The 21,283-nt window shown below is 39.6% G+C and overlaps 1 protein-coding gene across 2 annotated transcripts in view; it reads left to right on the forward strand.

Moving 5' to 3' along the window:
• Positions 1 to 21,283, forward strand: part of FGD4 (FYVE, RhoGEF and PH domain containing 4) — a 210,687-nt gene that overhangs the window by 112,399 nt on the left and 77,005 nt on the right. The window contains exon 1 of one of the 2 annotated variants that reach the window (XM_068560070.1): positions 6,296 to 6,464. The exons of the other annotated variant lie outside the window; for it this stretch is intronic. Within the exon in view, the coding sequence (XP_068416171.1) occupies positions 6,437 to 6,464 (28 nt within the window). The 5' untranslated portion in view covers positions 6,296 to 6,436. Of the gene's footprint in view, positions 1 to 6,295; positions 6,465 to 21,283 lie in introns of those variants that run through there. 2 annotated transcript variants of the gene reach the window in all.

A 21,283-nucleotide genomic window follows, 5' to 3' on the forward strand; every position in this document is an offset into this window, starting at 1 on the left:
CTAAAGAGCAAACAAACAATGATGAACAACACAATAAATGAAATAAAAAATTCTCTAGAAGGAATCAATAGCAGAATAACTGAGGCAGAAGAACAGATAAGTGACCTGGAAGATAAAATAGTGGAAATAACTACTGCAGAGCAGAATAAAGAAAAAAGAATGAAAAGAATTGAGGACAGTCTCAGAGACCTCTGGGACAACATTAAATGCACCAACGTTCGAATTATAGGGGTCCCAGAAGAAGAAGAGAAAAAGAAAGGGACTGAGAAAATATTTGAAGAGATTATAGTTGAAAACTTCCCTAATATGGGAAAGGAAATAGTCAAGTCCAGGAAGTGCAGAGAGTCCCATACAGGATAAATACAAGGAGAAACATGCCAAGACACATATTAATCAAACTATAAAAAATTAAAAACAAAGAAAAAATATTAAAACCAGCAAGGGAAAAGCAACAAATAACATACAAGGGAATCCCCATAAGGTTAACAGCTGATCTTTCAGCAGAAACTCTGCAAGCCACATGGGAGTGGCAGGACATATTTAAAGTAATAAAAGGGAAAAACCTACAACCAAGATTACTATACCCAGCAAGGATCTCATTCAGATTTGACGGAGAAATTAAAACCTTTACAGACAAGCAAAAGCTAAGAGAATTCAGCACCACCAAACCAGCTTTACAACAAATGCTAAAGGAACTTCTCTAGGCAGGAAACACAAGAGAAGGAAAAGACCTACAATAACAAACCCAAAACAATTAAGAAAATGGTAATAGGAACATACATATCGATAATTACCTTAAATGTAAATGGATTAAATGCTCCAACCGAAAGACATAGACTGGCTAAATGGATACAAAAACAAGACCTATATATATGCTGTCTACAAGAGACCCACTTCAGATCTAGGGACACATACAGACTGAAAGTGAGGGGATGGAAAAAGATATTCCATGCAAATGGAAATCAAGAGAAAGCTGGAGTAGCAATTGTCGTATCAGACAAAATAGACTTTAAAATAAAGACTATTACAAGAGACAAAAAAGGACACTACATAATGATCAAGGGATCAATCCAAGAAGAAGATATGACAATTGTAAAAATTTATGCATCCAACATAGGAGCACCTCAATACATAAGGCAAATTGCTAATAGCCATAAAAGGGGAAATCGACAGTAACACAGTAATAGTAGGGGACTTTAACACCCCAATTTCACCAGTGCACAAATCATCCAAAATGAAAATAATTAAGGAAACACAAGCTTTAAATGATACATTAAACAATGTGAACTTAATTGATGTTTATAGGACATTCCATCCAAAAGCAACAAAATACACTTTCCTCTCAAGTGCTCATGAAACATTCTCCAGGATAGATCATATCTTGGGTCACAAATGAAGCCTTGGTAAATTTAAGAAAATTGAAAATCGTATCAAGTATCTTTTCCAACCACAATGCTATGAGACTAGATATCAATTACAGGAAGAAAACTGTAAAAAATTCAAACACATGGAGGCTAAATAATATACTACTAAGTAACCAAGAGATCACTGAAGAAATAAAAGAGGAAATCAAAAAATACCTAGAAAAAAATGACAGTGAAAACACGGCGGCAGAAAACCTATGGGATTCAGCAAAAGCAGTTCTAAGAGGGAAGTTTATAGCAATACAAGCCTACCTCAAGAAACAAGAAGAATCTCAAATAAACAACCTAACCTTACACCTAAAGCAATTAGAGAAAGAAGAACGAAAAACTTCCAAAGCTAGCAGAAGGAAAGAAATCATAAAGATCAGATCAGAAATAAATGAAAAAGCAATGAAGGAAACGATAGCGAAGATCAATAAAACTAAAACTTGGTTCTTTGAGAAGATAAACAAAAATGATAAACCATTAGCCAGACTCATCAAAAAAAAAAAGGGAGAAGACTCAAATCAACAGAATTAGAAATGAAAAAGGAGAAGTAACAACTGACACTGCAGAAATACAAAGGATCATGGGAGATTACTACAAGCAACTATGTGACAATAAAATGGATAACCTAGAAGAAATGGACAAATTCTTAGAAAAGCACAACCTTCCAAGACTGAACCAGGAAGAAATAGAAAATATAAACAGACCAGTCACAAGCACTGAAATTGAAACTGTGATTAAAAATCTTCCAACAAACAAAAGCCCAGGCCCAGATGGCTTCAGAGGCTAATTCTGTCAAACTTTTAGAGAAGAGCTAACACCTATCCTTCTCAAACTCTTCCAAAATATACCCGAGGGAGAAACACTCCCAAACTCATTCTACAAGGCCACCATCACCCTGATACCGAAACCAGACAAAGATGTTACAAAAAAAGAAAACTACAGGCCCATATCACTGATGAACATAGATGCAAAAACCCTCAACAAAATACTAGCAAACAGAATCCAACAGCACATTAAAAGGATCATGTGGGGTTTATCCCAGGAATGCAAGGATTCTTCAATATACACAAACCAATTGATGTGATACACTACATTAACAAATTGAAGGATAAAAACCATATGATAATCTCATAGATGCAGAAAAAGCTTTTCACACTCATTTATGATAAAAACACTCCAGAAACTAGGCATAGAGGGAACTTACCTCAACATAATAAAGGCCATATATGACAAACCCACAGCCAACATCTTTCTCACTGGTGAAAAACTGAAACTATTTCCACTAAGATCAGGAACAAGACAAAGTTGCCCACTGTCACCACTATTATGCAACATAGTTTTGGAAGTTTTAGCCACAGCAATCAGAGAAGAAAAAGAAATAAAAGGAATCCAAATCGGAAAAGAAGAAAAACTGTCACTGTTTGCAGAATACATTATACTATATATAGAGAATCCTAAAGATGCTACCAGAAAAGTACTAGGACTAATCAATGAATTTGGTAGAGTAGCAGGATACAAAATTAATGCACAGAAATCTTTCACATTCCTATACACTAATGATGAAAAATCTGAAAGAGAAGTTAAGGAAACACTCCCATTTACCATTGCAACAAAAAGAATAAAATGCCTAGGAGTAAACCTACCTAAGGCGACAAAAGACCTGTATGCAGAAAACTATAAGACACTGATGAAAGAAATTAAAGATGATACAAACAGATGGAGAGATATACCATGTTCTTCGATTGGAATAATAAACATTGTGAAAATGACTATACTACCCAAAGCAATCTACAGATTCAGTGCAATCCCTATCAAACTACCAATGTCATTTTTCACAGAACCAGAACAAAATATTTCACAATTTGTTTGGAAACATAAAAGACCCCAAATAGCCAAAGCAATCTTGAGAAAGAAAGACAGAGCTGGAGGAATCAGGCTCCCTGACTTCAGACTATACTACAAAGCTACAGTAATCAAGACAGTATGGTACTGGCACCAAAACAGAAATATGGATCAGTGGCACAGGGTAGAAAGCCCAGAGATAAACCCACACACATATGGTCACCTTATCTTTGATAAAGGAGTCAAGAATATACAATGGAGAAGAGACAGCCTCTTCAATAAGTGGTGCTGGGAAGACTGGACAGCTACATGTAAAAGAATGAAATTAGAACACTCCCTAACACTGTATACAAAAATAAACTCAAAATGGATTAAAGACTTAAATGTAAGGCCAGACAGTATAAAACTCTTAGAGGAAAGCATAGGCAGAACACTCTATGACATACATCACAGCAAGATCCTTTTTCACCCACCTCCTAGAGAAATGGAAATAAAAACAAAAATAAACAAATGGGTCCTAATGAAACTTCAAAGCTTTTGCACAGCAAAGGAAACCATAAACAAGGCGAAAAGACAACCCTCAGAATGGCAGAAAATATTTGCAAACGAAGCAACTGACAAAGGATTAATCTCCAAAACATACAAGCAGCTCGTGCAGCTCAATATGAAAAGAACGAACAACCCAATCCAAAAATGGGCAGAAGACCTAAATAGACATTTCTCCAAAGAAGATATACAGATTGCCAACAAACACGTGAAAGGATGTTCAACATCACTAATCGTTAGAGAAATGCAAATGAAAACTACAGTGAGGTATGACGTCACCCTGGTCAGAATGGCTGTCATCAAAAAATCTACAAACAGTAAATGCTGGAGAGGGTGTGGAGAAAAGGCAACCCTCTTGCACTGTTGGTGGGAATGTAAATTGATACAATCACTATGGAGGTTACTTAAAATACTAAAAATAGAACTACCATATGACACAGCAATCCCACTACTGGGCATATACCCTGAGAAAACCATCATTCAAAAAGAGACATGTACCACAGTGTTCATTGCAGCAGTATTTACAATAGCCAGGACATGGAGGCAGCCTAAGTGTCCGTCGACAGATGAATGGATAAAGAAGATGTGATACATATATACAATGGAATATTACTCAGCCATAAAATGAAACAAAATTGAGTTATTTGTAGTGAGGTGGATGGACCTAGAATCTGTCACACAGAGTTAAGTAAGTCAGAAAGAGAAAAACAAATACCGTATGCTAACACATATATATGGAATCTTAAAAAAAAAAAAAAAGATTCTGAAGAACCTAGGGGCAGGACAGGAATAAAGACGCAGATGTAGAGAATGGACTTGAGGACACGGGGAGGGGGAAGGGTAAGGTTGGACGAAGTGAGAGTGTGGCATTGACATATATACACTATCAAATGTAAAATAGATAGCTAGTGGGAAGCAGCCGCATAGCACAGGGAGATCAGCTGGGTGCTTTGTGACCACTTAGAGGGGTGGGATAGGGAGGGTGGGAGGGAGATGGAAGAGGGAGGGGATATGGGGATATATGTATTCGTATAGCTGATTCACTTTGTTATACAGCAGCAACTAAGACAACAATGTTAAGCAATTATACTCTAATAAAGATGTTAAAAAAAAAAAAAGAAAAGGTATTTGTTTGGAAACCAAACCTGAGATTATAATTTAAACATTGCTATCAAAATTCAGGAAGCACAGAATTGGTGCAGTTTTTTGACAGGGAAACATTCTACTTTTTACGGTACTGAAATTTGCCAAGGCTAAGTGGTCTTTGGAATCAAATTTAAATAGTTTTCCTGTCACAGTGAATTTTAAACACCGGTGGAGTTCCTGACGGACATAAAGGACAATTCAGGTTTCTTCTCTTTCTTTGACTCCTTTTCTACATGTTCTAATTGTCTAATCTTTTTAGATTAAAACCTATTCATGCCTAGTATGCAAATTTATTTTTTTAAGAATTAAGTTGATAAGTCCATTTCCTGATAAACAGATGGAAGTTACTGTGTCTTATCTGAATGTATAATACATAGTCCCTCATACCGTATCTTGGGTGTTGCCCCCCTGCCCTGACATTAAGCAATTCCTAAGCAGGTGCAATTGAGCCAGAGCTTTAGGCCACCAGTGAGTGTCAATCCTCTGCCCCAGTGGTTCTCCACATATGGTCCCTGAAGTGCAGTCCCAGACCAGCAGTGTCAGCGTCACCTGGGACCTTGTTAGAAGTGCAGATTCTGGGGTTGTACCACAGATTGGTTGAATTCAACTCCTGGGATGGGACCAGGCAGTGTGTGTTTTAAAATGCCATCCAGATGATCTGGTATGTGAGAACCACTGCATCTGGACACACTGAGGAGGGGTTTGGAGAGGCTGCTTTCAACTGTGAGCGTGATGTCTATAGCCCATTACTTCATTGTGATTTTATAAATATTTTAATTGACACTTTCTCATTTTTCAGGGTTATAAGAATTTTTGAAAGTACTGATTAAATGATACAAACTTATAAAGATCTGTAGAAATAAGTAAACAATGCTCTGAAATAACATAAAACTTGACTTCCTTAGGAAATTTATGAGTAGTATTTATTCACTCTGCACTAAGATCAATGAACTATGCTAAAATGGAAAGTAGTAAGTGGCACAAAAAGCATTTGAGATAATTTAAAATGACGTTTTAACATCTTAAGCCTGTGAATACTGAATCTGTAACCTCTTTGGTCCAGAACATGGACCCAGTTCAAGTGGAAACAAACTGTTTTCATGTTGGCTTTTTTAGAGCATTACTAATCGTTAAGGAATTAGTCAGTTTATAAACTGTCCTATTCCCAAATGTATTTCTAGTGCATTTGTTGCTTCCATGGGCCTCCGTTGTTGTTTATTTTCTCTCCATCCTCATAAAGTTGGTCTCATGAAAAGCACTGCAGCAGCCCTCCTCTGGGGAGGTGTGGCATATTATGCATGAGGTTGTCTTTGAGCAGTAAGGTCTAAGAAGGTCCTGAAGTAAGCAGTGCACCATCAGAGCTCCCGGCTAACCTGTGGGTCTCCAAGCTGTGAGAGGCTTTAGAGCCAGGAGTGAGATTTTATCACATGAACTTTTAAAGAGTAAAGCCAAATATTTTCTTATGAAACCGAAGTAGACTAATTATCAGTATGTGTGAAATCATGTCCACTGATCAAGGTAAGTAGTTTCATTTTCTGGTGTATCTTTCTCGTTTTTGTTTTGTTTTTATCGCCCAGTTTCTGGGGGTCAATTTATAACAGCATGCTGAGGGACATGAAAGTTGCAGAGTTTGGTTTTAAGTTAAGAATAAGGTTCACATTTTTCAACTTTAATGTTAAAATATGTACTGTATTCATGGTTTCTGCCTCTTCCAGGAGGCTGTTTCTGGGTTTAGCGAAATACAAATTTAATAGTTCTGTTTCTCTGACTCATTCTTACTAACATTAGAAGTTTGAAAAGTTAGTCACTGACGGGAGAATACAGACAAAGAAAGCAAAAGTTTTTTCTTCCATTTCTGGTGTGAACAAAGCTAAGAAATGTTTACCACGAATCCTTTTCTGGTACTACTGCATGGAATACTGTTCTGTTCAAGCAAACACAGACACACATCCCCACCATCCCAGTCTTCTTGTTTCAGCAAAGTTCAGAAGAGTGAATATTACTTGTTTTTCAATATAAGATAACATCGTAGAGACAGGCATGGATTTTTTGTTGTTGTTGTTAGTGGTATTGACACCGTTTTTTTCCTCCAGTATTCTAGAGAGTGTATTAATGAGAAGTTGATTCTTTCAAGGAGGCATGAAACACTGTGTGGTAGAAATGTAATCATGTGACAGGAAATTTCTGCTAAAAATATTTTTTTAAACTGAAATGGGTTCATTTTGTGATGCTATTTTCCCATTGTTTGTGCGTGGATATTAACCTTCCTGAGGAATGTCTACCCTGCTGTCTACACTGTTAATTAAATAAAATGAACTGAACCTTAGAACAGGCAAGTCTTCATAGTTACCAAGATTCTCTTCCTTGTGGTGTCGCAGTTTCCTTCTTTTCGCCTGGGGGGCAGCAGAGGGGGAGACGGAGGGGGAGAAGGGAGTTGCACTGAGCTTGGAAGCTCAGGGGCGGGGCCAGTCACAGTACTGCATCTGGGAAGCTGAGGCTCCCTCCCGCAGCTAGACAGCCTTAACTGGCTCTGTTCCCAGGTTCCAGTAGTTGCTAGAGATTGAGTAGCCCAGCCCATGTCTGCCTTGGCTCCCTCCATTATCCAGGAAGAAGCCTCAGTTCCTTTGCAGCAGTTCTAAGTTCAAGGTTTGTGTGATCTCCCCAAGGTTTGTGTGTTGTGTGGTTTACCATCACACTCTAAATATGAAACTTTTTTAAAAAGCTGCAAAAGGGATGAACTCACTCACCGTTAGTGAGTTCTCTCTTTCCGCAGAACAACTTCTGTCCCTTCTCATTCCACCTTTAAATAGTTAGGGATGATTGGAGAGAAGTAGTATTCCTTCCTGAAAGGCAGCCTCAAATGGAGAGAGAAGTGCTACTCGAATTTTCTGCTCTAATGGACAACTCCCTATAGTGAGTGGCCACTACAATAATGTAGTCTTTAGAAGTTCCTTTTATGGTTTTTAAACTGAAAAGACAGTAATGTAGCACTTCCTGCCCACACTACTGGCTTATTTTTTTGCTATTAAGTTGTCCAAGAAAATTTGTAAATATGTGCATTTAGTGTACATGTTATTTGTAAACATTTTATCTTTTTTTATGACTTGAAGAAACTTTCCTTTTTAAAACTTATGCTTGGAGGCAAACTCACATGAAAATTGAAGAGAAAAATGGAATGTGAGGAATGACTCAATGGGAAGTATTCTTCAGTCTTTGCAGGGATGATAACATGGTCTTCATTTGATATTCATCCAAACTGTAGGTAAATTAAATTGTAATTCAAGATTAAGATTTAAACTTGAACAGTTTTCCTTAGGCACTGGAATATACCATTCATTCAAAAAATAAAAAGGCCTTTTCCTAGGTGCTTATAGGCTTATCCTACCACCTTTCTGATCTACCCTCTGGTAGCCATCTTTACCCTCTGTGCTATTTCTTATATATAAAATAGGAAGCTAATTTTTATTGGTCTGAAATATATTTTTAAAGGTCTTCACCCTCATTTAAATATGTTCTCAAACTTATTCCCTCCCACAGTCCCTGTTAAGCCCTGTTTAGATCAGATCCTTCTAAGGGTTTTTCCTCTGCTAATTGACCCAGGGTCTGTAGTTGGTCGGTCATATATTGAAGCAGACCAAAGGAAAGTGCCTCTGAGAAGAAAAATAATGTTAGTCATGGAAGCTGGTCATTCTACATGATGGTTATATTAAAACTTGGCCTGGAGAAAACCTCTCTTTCTCCTCTTAAAAAAACCGCTAAGCCATTGTAGCCTGGTCGTCTCCATGTCATAATATAGCAACTGTTATTTCTTATGCTCGGACCAAAAACCTTAGTCTTTCTGAATCTTTTTTCTCTTACCAGTCTGTCAATCCAATCTGTCAATCAGTCCTGCTTTGAAAGATATCAAACTGACCATGTCTTAATGCCTCCATTGCTACTACCCTGGTTCAGTTCACACTCAACTTTTCCTTGGATTATTCCGGTATCTTCCTATCCACCTTTGACCTCTTGAAGTTTGTTCTCCACCCAGCAGCCTGAGTGCTCCTTTAAAAATGGAAAACAGAAATTGTCTCTCCTCTGTTCAGAACCTTTCAGTGGATTCCCATCTCTCTCAGAGGAAAAACCTGTGTCCTCTCAGTGACATGCAAGGCCCTGCCTGTCCTGATGCCAGCCTCTACCCTGTTAACTCTCTGACCTCAATGTGCTCCCTGCTCATTCTGATCTGTCCATGAAGTCTGAGAGGCCAAGTTGATCCCAATTATAAAGAACTGAGACAAAGTTTTGGGAGTGGGCTGGGCATGGGTAATGAAAATGCAGCCTGTGGAGGGCTCCATAATTGGTTTTGTATTATGGGGTTCTGTTGAGAGAGGAAGTAGATGGGAGACGTTTCGGAGTGGGAGACAAGAAATTTGGGGAATAGTTTGCATGGAGAAAATTGTGGCAAGATGAAGAGAAAATATTTAAGATATTGTGTTCTGGTCTAAGGGTATACTCCCTCCCTTTTTTCTCTTTCTTTTTCCCTCCTGTGTTTAAGACATTTAACTCTTTGAAACTCTCCTGTTATGAGGATGATAGGAAAAGAAAGGATGCAGAATAAAATGTAACAATCTAGAAATGTTTCCTCTTTAACGGTTTTTGTAAAACTTGATTTGAAAGGGTAGGAAAACAGTAAAAGCAGTGACTGCATGACAGATGTCATAGTATAGGTACAAAATGCATGTTTGGAGAACAGAAAAAGAGGAGCAACTGACTGTTTATTTGACTCAAGGAAATTTCCTCAAAAAGGTGACATTGGAACTAGATTAATGTGTTTAAAGATACCTTATTGAGCTAAGGGAACCAACATATGCAAAAACATACAGGCATGTAAAGAGTATAATGTGTTACAGGAACCGCGAAGATCAGAATGTAGCTAGAGCATTAGGGGTGCATGGCTGTGAGAAGAAAGATACGAAGCATTTACAGGCTTATGTCTGATGGTAAAGGGTCCTGTATGGAAATTAGAGTTTTTCCTACGGATCTTGCAGTCCCATTAAAGGATTTTAAGCAAGGGAGTAATAAGATTGGTTTCATCATTCAGTGAATAAAACAAACTTTTTCTTTGTAGGAGCAGTCATGTTAGACATAACTAAACATGAGTTATGTAATGCAGTTTTAAAATTCAGAATTAGAAAAATGGTTATATTTGATAAATTGGATTATTTTTCTTCCTAATTTCCTTCCTCTGTCAGCCAAAAAATATATATAGGAAACAAACGATAAGCTAGATCAGTATTTGCTTTTTAAGTTTTGCATGACTTGAAACAATCCTCTACACTGTTAGAAGCTAAACACAAATGCTATTGTGCTCCTGGTCTAGAAGTGTAGCCAGGGGAAAGATAGGAGGCCTGCTAGTCTGATTACACAGCAACGAGTAAGGAAAGCAAATATCTATGTAAGCTGTTAAATATTAAATTTTAGTAAAATGAGATTTATATTAATGTTCATCTTAAAAGAGTATCAAAATAAAAAGGAGAGTTGGGATAGATTAGAGATTGTCACCAAGCCCTTTTTCTAAAACCACCTACCTTGTCAGATTTTTAAAAAACTGCCAGTAATCAAGGTCTGATCTACCTGTGACCTGTGCCTAAGCAATGATACTAGAGCAGTAAAAATTTCTCTAATTTATGAGGAAGTTACGTAACTTTCTCACGGTCACAAAGTAAATAATCATGTCAAAATTTTGACCTTTCAACCTCTAGTTTTCCTAATCCACCCTGTTTTCTCCTGGTTGGGGGGCGAGGGGGGGAATGCACTTCCCAGATAAACATAGCCTTCCTTCCCAGGCCTGGCTGATCCCGGCCTTGGACTACAGTGATAGGATTGGTGCATTTGAAATAGCAGTTCAGGTTGAAGGACTGGCTGACCCTAAGGAGATTTTCCTACTTGGTAGAGTTCATTTTATCCATTACTACCATGAAGCCAAATTTAGGTTTGAAAAATGAATGAACAGTGTCAATAACTGCAAAACAAAGTGGGCTGAGAAGCAGAAGTCAGCCAGTAATTTTAAGTAGGCAACGTGAAGTAGGCAGAAGCTCATAGAACTTAAGTTTATAGAGAGCGTTAAGCTAGAATGTTTTGGCCACTGGGAACCAGGTTTAGAGAAATCAAGTTCAGAAAAATAAACCAGTAAAGCAGATACAAAATTAATGAAAATTGAGCTAAGTCAGGAAGGATTTGCTTATGAAAAGGGTGTATTTTTCCCTTTGTGAAGAGAAATAGTAGTCCATTCTTGGTTGCTGTGATTGACATTATGAAAAACAATTCTATTTGGTTTTAACAACATCCTTGTCAAACCTTATGAAACATTTTGGCCAGTTTGATTTTCTTCTTCTCTCTGGACCTGCAGATAAATTTACTGTGAATAAATGGAAAATAGTTTGGCAGTGGGTAAAAGGAAGAGGAAAAGCCAAGATTCTGGTTAATTTATAAACCAGACATCTTGAATAAATGAGTTGGCTATAGCTGTTAGGAGAAAAACTATCTTTTGCCCTTCAAGTTCATTTCTTACATCTGTTTTTATTTCTTTCAGAGTTTATGAAGTCAATAAAATTTTTAATTTTATTGTTTTCAGAAGTCTCTTCTTTCAAAGCAAAGCTTGACCATACTCTCCATTGGCCAGAAATAATCTCTCTTTTGAATTCTCAAGGTTCCTAATTAGTAGCTTTTCATATAAACCAGGGGATGTCTATTTTTTTTTCAGTAGTAGATTGTAAAATCAGATAACCTTTATCAACCAGATGTTGAAGAGGGCCTCACGCTCAGCATATAATTAATTATTGGCTATGACTTAAACAGGAGTCAATTGATGCTGCGAGCCTAAATCATATCTATTAAAATTTCAGAGTCTTCATGGGATCCCCATTTTATGATATAAATTTGGTGGAACTTTAGTTTAACAGCTTAAAATTATGAAATCTATTTTATATAGCTTCCACTGAAAATACTAGTTTGATCCAAGCCTGTTACCAGGATACCAGGAATGGTGGTTCTCAATCTCAACTGCACATTGGAATCACCTGGGAAGCTTTAAAACACACTGATACCTGGGTCCCACTCCCTAGAGATAGTGATTTCATTGGCTTGGGTTTCAGCCCAGGTATTATAGTTTTCTTTTTTAAAGCTCCACAGGTGATTCATGGTTGAGCAGCACTGACCAAGGAGCATGACCTGTTGGCTTATTTGTGCACGTGCAATAGATAGCTGGGGAAGATAATTCTTGTGAAAAATGTTTGGAAGGCAAAAGAATGACTAGGATGCTAGGCATGTGGGATTTAGACCAATAGCAAACTAAAGATTATACCCTATAACACTGTTAATTTACCAGATACATCCCAGAGTCATCTGTAACCCCAGATGTGCTAGATCAGTTGTGCTATGATGCTGCCAGTGAGTTCCCTGAAACCTAGAGGGTTTTCCTTGCCCAAGGTCACATTGCTAGCTGGGGACAGAACCAAGATTGATTCTGGGAAATTAAAGTACAAATGTATTATAACATAGTGCTATAATAATAGTGTGATAACATTGTATCATTTATAGTACTAATCCATGGTTTGTTGCCTTGATTATTTAGGTCAGGGTCTGCAAACCTTTTCTGTAAAGGGCCAGATGATAAATATTTTAGGCTTTGTGGGCCATATGATTTCTGTTGTAACTACTTAACTGCCAACCTAGCGAAAAACATCATACGCAGTATGTACAAGAACGAATATGGTTGTATTCCAATAAAACTTCATTAACAAAAATAAGTGGTGGACCAGATTTGGCCTGTGAACTGTGGATTGTAGATCTCTGAGGGACTCACAGGCTGTAGTTTGCGGTTCCCTGATTGAAGGGCATTTTAATCTTCCTACTTGAAAGCAGGTTGAAGATCTTACTGATCCTATACAGTGCCTGGCACTGATTCTGTTAACTGATTCTTGCAAGGTGCTAAATATTTTTCTTCATTTCCTTCAATTTAATTGAAGTATAGTTGAAGTACAATATTATATAAGTTATAGGTGTACAATATAGTGATTCACAGTTTTTAAAGATTATACTCCACTTATAGTTATAAGATATTGGCTATATTCCCCATATTGTACAATATAGCAAGGTGCTAAATAAATGCTTATTGAATTAATGCATACATGCAATTCTTAACTTTTTTTCTTTTATCTCCAGCCTACCCTTATAACCAGTCTTCGGGTAGGAGAAAAGTTGGCACATATTCCAGCTATGAAGAAGAAATGCACTTTAGTTCCTTGAGGTCTGTGGCAGGTTGTAATTGCTGGGTTTAGTAGAATTTTTGAAAGGAATAGAGACCTGATTCCCTGAGGACATTTATTATTCTAATTTCTTAGAGTAGATTCTAAGACTTTATTTAAAAACTCAAAATATTTCTTAAACTTGTTTTTGTGACAACTAGGGGGTCATTAACAATTTAAAGAATATGTTTAGTTTCTCAAAACAATTCAACTCATTTGGATTTAAGATCACTATAGTGTATGTGGTGAGTGGAGTCTTTGGCCAAGCAGAGCAAATACTGATGAGTCCTCACAGCCCCAGAAATACTAGAAATACAGCCCCAGATCATGAGCTCATTTCCAGTGCAAAATACAAACAAGCCTGACAACAGGGCCATCAGTTGTAGTGAAAAGAGCACTGACCTTGGAATCAAAAACCTGGTGTGACTCTTGGATTTACCAACCTTACTTTCTTCAACTATAATATGCAGATATCTGTCCTACGTACCTTTTATGGATGCTGAAGGTGAAACATGGTATGACATGTGAAAGTGCCTCATGGGGTCTTTCTGACCTCTCCTTGAAGAGGTCCGGGTCAGGTCTAGCAGAAGCGACAGCCGTGTAGCCAAGAGCTAACTAGGACTAGACTAGCATGGAGTGAACCTAAGGGACTCTGCCCATTGGTTTCCAGAGGGAATGTCTAGGAGTCTGTAATGGAGAGACTTATCCTAGAACAAAGAGATCAGAAATTGGAAGAACTGAAGAGCAAGTGAGGAGGGGGTTCAAAGCTGGGAAGAGGCGAGGAAATCTGGGATGCTGTTTAGTGACTCCAGATAAGAGTCCCATTCTTATCTCACACTTCTTTTTTAATCTCGTATGATTTTTTTTAAATGTCTTGGATATTTGGAAGCTCCTGGCTGCATAGTATTTGCTGAAATACAGGCACAGAGTCATGGCAGATAGCTATACTATAACAGAGATGTAATCACTTTGTTACCTGCCGAGTGAAAGCCAAAGGATTATGAGCTAGGGTCCCAGCCCCGAAGGTACTTACAAACTATATGTAGATATGACATCTAACACCAGCCTAGTCACTTAACACCACCTCAGTTGACTCATCTTTATAATGGACATTAAAACTACCTTACTTTATCCTATCGTAGGATTCTTGAGAGGAACAAATGAAATAATGCATATAAAGTACTTCACGTACCTCATACTTGGCTCAGAATAAACAATATCGTTCGATTTTATTACTACCATTATTACTACTAGTAGTAAGAACAGTACTAGCATTTGCAAGCATATTGGTTGTATATTGTGTATGTTTTAAAGCACTATGAAATCCCAAGTTATGATGGTTAATTTTTTTGTGACATTCAGGATAGATATCTGTGTGTGTGTGTTACTGAAGGACATCTTAGCATCAGTGCATCCCTGTCTGAAGCTATGCATTGCACTGCATTTATACAAACTCCCCTTGATGTCTCGAAAACAAATCAGTTAAGAAAAAGCTATTTTGAAAAATTGTTTTTTTCGGAGCACAGTCTGTCCTAGTACCCTGTTGTATGTGGGTTATAAGTCTTCAGGAAGAAGTCAAGCTTCTTATGAAATGAAGTGTTTTGCCTGATCTTGGGGTTTAAACCCACAGGGAGGTCACAGAACAAAGGAACAGTTGTATCTGCTTGCCACTCTCCAAATTAAAGGCCAGTGATGTCTTTTTTTTTTTTTTTTTAATAAATTTATTTATTTATTTATTTTTGACTGAGTTGGGTCTTTGTTGCTGCCCGTGGGCTTTCTCTAGTTGCAGCGAGTGGGGGCCACTCTTTGTTGTGGTGCACCGACCTTTCATTGCGGTGGCCTCTCCTGTTGCGGAGCACAGGCTCTAGGCACGCAGGCTTCAGTATTTCGGTACGCGGGCTCAGTAGTTGTGGAGCGCAGGCTCCAGAGCGCAGGCTCAGTAGTTTTGGCGCACGGGCCTAGCTGCTCCGCGGCATGTGGGATCCTCCTGGACCAGGGCTTGAACCCGTGTCCCCTGCATTGGCAGGCGGACTCCCAACCCATGAGCCACCAGGGAAGCCCCAGTGATGTGCTTTTATATTCAGAGGTCTTATGATACTTGTCTCAATGAAATAAAACTGCCTGCATTATTCTACATATTACTGTTCTCTGCATTGTTAATTATTATAATACTTTACATCCTGTTTTATTACCACTTTAAGAAAAAAAAAAGTCCCTTTGGAGATTTTTTTGTGTTTACTAAGTTATATGCGTTTGTCTGCTAGGCTGTGGGATTATGCATGTGAGAGGAAGAGGGAGGTGGAGAGGATGGAGAGGAAGTAGACTGGCAGGATTACAGAATGTAATTTCATCTGATTTTTTAAGCTGAGGGCTACTTCAGTTTTAGACTCCATGTGCAGGACTCAAGCATCCTGAGTCTGCCCCTAATGCTGCTTTTGTGGTCAGCATTGAAGCTGGGGACAGCAGGGTCATGTCTAAAAAGCCAAGGCTGGGTTGGAGTTTCAGTTCATAATTTGAGAGTCACAATCATGAGGGCAGCCAAGATGATTATCAGGAAGTCAGGAGCAGTAGAGATGGGAAAGTATGGGAAGTAGCCCAAGCAACAGTTGTTAGAACGGGAGGAGTCCCTGGGGCAACTTGTCCCAAAATGTGTTCCAAGCTCCATGGGATGTTAACTTGTAATAAATGATGGAAAGGTTTCATGGATGTATACTGGGTTCAAAGTTAAATAGGTTTTTGTTTTTGTTTTTTACTGTAGTGCTCTTCATTGGTCTCTAGTATGCCCACTGGCATCATGAGTCTACAAGATAAAACTGTCAAATTTGGCAGGTCACAAATATTTCATATAGAATCATGGTTGGTTGGTTGGTTGTGGTGGGGTGGTAGAGGGGGGAATTGAGAAATCCTGTTCACAGAACACACTTTGGGGAAAGTTGTCCTAGCACATGTGGCACCTGCTGTGAAGACTGCTGTGACTTTTCACCTGGGCTCTTTAATGGACTGCTCTGAGCCCTGTGGAGTCCTGAAGGAACCCACAAACGCACAGAAACCTGTCCGGGCTCTCAATAAGTGCCTTTTCCCTCCCTCCAGGGAAACTGATATTTGTTACTGTTATTAATAAAATTAAGGAAATCAGTCCTTCTTATAGAAGGAAAGACAAGTGATTTAACCCATAATTACTGAGACCAAAAACAACAACAAAATGGGTCAGAGTCTCTTACAGCTGGCCCTGCATGGGGCAAATAGGCCTTTTCCCCCCTCCCTTAATAGTCAATGAAATGATATTTTAAAGAAAATATCAAAGGGAATATATCCAAAAACTTTAACAATGAGATTGGAAAATGAGGCAGGTGGAGCGTTAAGACTGGCCAAACCTAATGAACATCAGGGCAGACTGTTCATCGTGAACAGTCTCACAGGCTCCTAAAATATCTCACACAAAACTCTATTCTTCTTGCATTCTTTTTTTTTTTTTTTTTGGGGGGGGCTGCGTTGGGTTTTCGTTGCTGCGCGGGCTTAGTTGCTCCGAGGCATGTGGGATCTTCCCAGACCAGGGCTTGAACCCGTGTCCCCCGCATTGGCAGGTGGATTCGTAACCACTGTGCCATCAGGGAAGCCCCATCTTCTTGCATTCTTAAAATGAAAGGCACTGTTTCCCTGTCACGTTAGTCAGGAGCCTAAGTAGTGTTATCCTTTCCTCCTCTTTGTCCCTCCCTTCTTAAGCCAGTCCCTTACTGATTCTTTCCTCAGTAAGCCTCAGATCCATTCCTGTCCTTGTCACCCTCTGCCATTGCTGATAGGGTGAATGGTGCAGTTGCTTCCTCGTTGCAGTTAGCAAGGGGTTGGGGGCAGGGGGACTGACACCTATGGAATTGTGCATATCTCTTTAGGAATTACCTGAGGGTAAGAATTATGTCTTATTTGTCCTCCTGTCCCCAGTAATTAGCAGAGTACCTGGCACTTTTAATTAGGGAGTTATCACTCAGTACATGTAAAGAGGGACAAAAAGAAAAAAAGAAAGAATAGAATAAAGTAGACACTTGATAGGTTTTCTTACTCATTTTGCAGTTGATCATTGGATAGTCTCAGGGCTTACAAAAACAGTTTGTACTTTGGAAGCATAAAGATTAGAGCTATTAAATACTGAGTTTAAGTGGTCATAAGCACTTAAATGTGCTTTTCAGAAAATGATTCATTGTTTAAAAACCAGCAATTGTGCCTCATATCAAATGAAGAAATGTCAAACGGAGGAAAAATGAAAAAAGTTATGGAATCCAGGACACATATTTACAATCATGGTAAAGGGTGAAGAATAATTATTAAATTGTTTGGGATTAAAATGGTCTGTAGTAAATTCTACTCCCCGTCAAATGTCAGGCATCAGGGAGTTCCCTGGCGGTCCAGTGGTTAGGACCCTGCGCTTTCACTGCTGAGGACTCGGGTTCAATCCCTGGTCGGGAAACTAAGATCCCACAAGCCGCACAGGGCGGCCAAAAAAAAAAGTCAGACATCACACTGTCATTACTAATACTGTTACCATGTTTAATGTACCAGGCCACATATTTGTAAATAATTCATTATTGTATTAATTTGCAGAAGAGTCATTAATTGGCCGGAATTTATCCAAAATGGCCTATTGGGAATCCCTGATAGTAGCAGAGGCACTGAAGCAAATGGCAGCTGCTAAGAAAGTAGGGGGCTTCCCTGGTGGCGCAGTGGTTGAGAGTCTGCCTGCCAAGGCAGGGAACACGGGTTCGAGCCCTGGTCTGGGAAGATCCCACATGCCGCGGAGCAACTAGGCCCGTGAGCCGCAGTTACTGAGCCTGCGCGTCTGGAGCCTGTGCTCCTCAACAGGAGAGGCCACGCGACAGTGAGAGACCCGCGCACCGCGATGAAGAGTGGCCCCCGCTTGCCGCAACTGGAGAAAGCCCACGTACAGAAACGAAGACCCAACACAGTCAAAAAATAGATAAATAAATAAATAAATAAACCCAAAAGTTTAAAAAAAAAAAGAAAGTAAACCAGCATGAGCAAGTGCTGGGTGGTAGTAAATAATAATTTAGGCAGTGGTAGGGGCAAATATAAGCAGATAGGGCGGGCATAGAAGGAGGCAAAATGTAAGGACCTTAAGAGGCTGGAGGGAGGAGAGAGTAAAGATCTGGTCCCCTGACCCACTACCCTGGCATTATACAGCATTGCGTATTATACAAGTTGTAACAGTAATAGCAAGTAGTTATATAGCAATTACCGTGTGCCAGCTACTGCTCTAGTACTTTCACTAGAATTAATTAAATCATAATCCTCACAACAACCTTATGAGAGAGGTACTGTTATGAATCCTGTGAATTCTCATTTACAGATCAGGAAATTGAATTAAGTCAATCAGCTATTAAATGGTAAAGCCAGGATTTGAACTTAGGCAAATTAGAGTTATATGACCGACATGCCCTGAAGAATGTTTATATTGCCCTAAGGATATATTTAGTATATACAATTACTAGTACAACTGGCCCAGAAACAGCCAGGTGTTAGCTTCTGGGGATCAAGGAAAGCTGCCTAGGTGTGCATATGCGTAGCATCTGAACTGACTCCCCTCCCCCCACGTTTATTTATTTATTCATTCATTCATTCATTCATTCATTTATTTATTTGGCTGCGTTGGGTCTTCGTTGCTGTGTGTGGGCTTTCTCTAGTTGTGGCGGACGGGGGCTACTCTTCATCACGGTGCATGGGCTTCTTACTGCGGTGGCTCCTCTTGTTGCAGAGCACAGGCTCTAGGCACGCAGGCTTTCAGTAGTTGTGGCTCATGGGCTCTAGAGTGCAGGCTCAGTAGTTGTGGCACGTGGGCTTAGTTGCTCCACGGCATGTGGGATCCTTCTGGACCAGGGATTGAACCCGTGTCCCCTGCATTGGCAGGTGGATTCTTAACCACTGCACCACCAGGAAAGTCCCTGAGCTGACTTTTTGATACAGATGATCATATTGGAGAAATCTAACACCAGTTAGCAGGCCCATATGCACATTAATATACTAAGAGATCTTTTATAGTATGTATGTTCATAGATTTCAAAACTTAAAACTGTTACGAACCTTAGGCTCTGGCAAAAAGTGTGACGACTTCAAAACAGCACTTACTTGATTACATGGATGGGCAGCTTCTCAGGGATATTTCTCATTGTCAGTACAGCAGTAATGCAGGTTCTTCTGATAAATCTAGGGCCCAGTTTCTTCCACTTGGTTATAAAAAAGAAGGAACCAAGAAATGGGTGTTATTATAAATTGGCATCAGTTTATCGGGTAAAGCACAGCAGGCTGTGAACCTCCTCCAACTCAGATGGTGTCAACTAGAACCGCCCTTTGCAAGCCGGCAGAAGGAGCAGCATGTAATTGATTGTGGTTTCTCTTTGCTCCCACCTTCCCCTCTGGTCATGGCTGCAGGCATAGAGTAACTTTTTGTGCTTTAAATGGCAAGAACTTTTCTGTAATCTTGACCAACATTCTTAGTTAACTATAGCCAAAAGGGGAACCTCCATTGGTGTTTGGTTGGGGGTGGAAGAGCTGCCACCAGCTCCCTTCCCCACGCAGGGGTATGCAGAGGAAGTTTGGTCTCTACCTAAAATAACACCATGCCAAGGCACAGCAAAACACACTGACCAACCAGGCCCAGCACCAACCCAGAAGGCATCGGGGAATGTGCACTTTCAACACTTTCTGTGCGGGGATTCATGGCATCTAATGAATGGTCACTCTGAAGGTGGGGAGCAGGGATTCAGACCCCTAGAACCCATGGTTGAATTGTAGTGATATACACAGTCTGCTATACATACATATATTAATACATAACAGATACTATGGCTGTGGGCCTCATCTGTGAGCTCCTACTCAAAACTGGAATTTTGACAATCTTAGTGAGATGTGTTTCAGTTCATCTAATAGATTTTACCTTTGAAAGGATCAGTCACAATAGCATTCTTTAGTTACAATAGCATTCTTTAGAAATTTTACTATCCTTTTCACTACTTTTTTTTTTTAAATTTATTTTATTTACGGCTGTGTTGGGTCTTCGTTTCTGTGCGAGGGCTTTCTCCAGTTGTGGCAAGCGGGGGCCACTCTTCATCGCGGTGCGCGGGCCTCTCGCTATCGCGGCCTCTCTTGTTGCGGAGCACAGGCTCCAGACGCGCAGGCTCAGCAATTGTGGCTCACGGGCCCAGCCGCTCCGCGGCATGTGGGATCTTCCCAGACCAGGGCTCGAACCCGTGTCCCCTGCATTGGCAGGCGGATTCTCAACCACTGCGCCACCAGGGAAGCCCTTCACTACTTTTGAGTAGAAAAAATTTCAATAAAATTATGGAGCGTGTTTCAGGAAAATAAAATATTTCTAGTTTAAAAACAAATGATTTTGGTGTTTTTAGAGGCTGCATTTATCTTATCTCATTACTTATGTTGTTGCATATACCTTAGATACAGTAGTAACAGTTGCCTTTTTACATATTTTATTTGTATCATACAGCAGTGGGACCTTTAAAAATAATGAATATCCACAGTTACCTACCTTCAAGGCTTATTTTGAGTTCATATTACTTTTGAACTTCAAAGACCTGAAGCAATCTGCTTTTCCTGACAGTATAACTCTGTACTATTCTATAATTTTAGGTAGCATCAGATGCTGAGTCTGAAACATTGGCAGCCATAGTGCATTTTACTTGATTTTTTTAAAAATTAATTAATTAATTTATTTATTTATTTATTATTTATTTATGGCTGTGTTGGGTCTTCGTTTCTGTGCGAGGGCTTTCTCTAGTTGTGGCAAGCGGGGGCCACTCTTCATCGCGGTGCGCAGGCCTCTCACTATCGCGGCCTCTCTTGTTGCGGAGCACAGACTCCAGACACGCAGGCTCAGTAATTGTGGCTCACGGGCCTAGTTGCTCCGCGGCATGTGGGATCTTCCCAGACCAGGGCTCGAACCCGTGTTCCCTGCATTGGTAGGCAGATTCTCAACCACTGCGCCACCAGGGAAGCCCCATAGTGCATTTTAGTTAGTGACTCTATAAA

Source organism: Eschrichtius robustus, chromosome 13 (assembly GCF_028021215.1).
Source record: "Eschrichtius robustus isolate mEscRob2 chromosome 13, mEscRob2.pri, whole genome shotgun sequence".
Taxonomy (NCBI): domain Eukaryota; kingdom Metazoa; phylum Chordata; class Mammalia; order Artiodactyla; family Eschrichtiidae; genus Eschrichtius; species Eschrichtius robustus.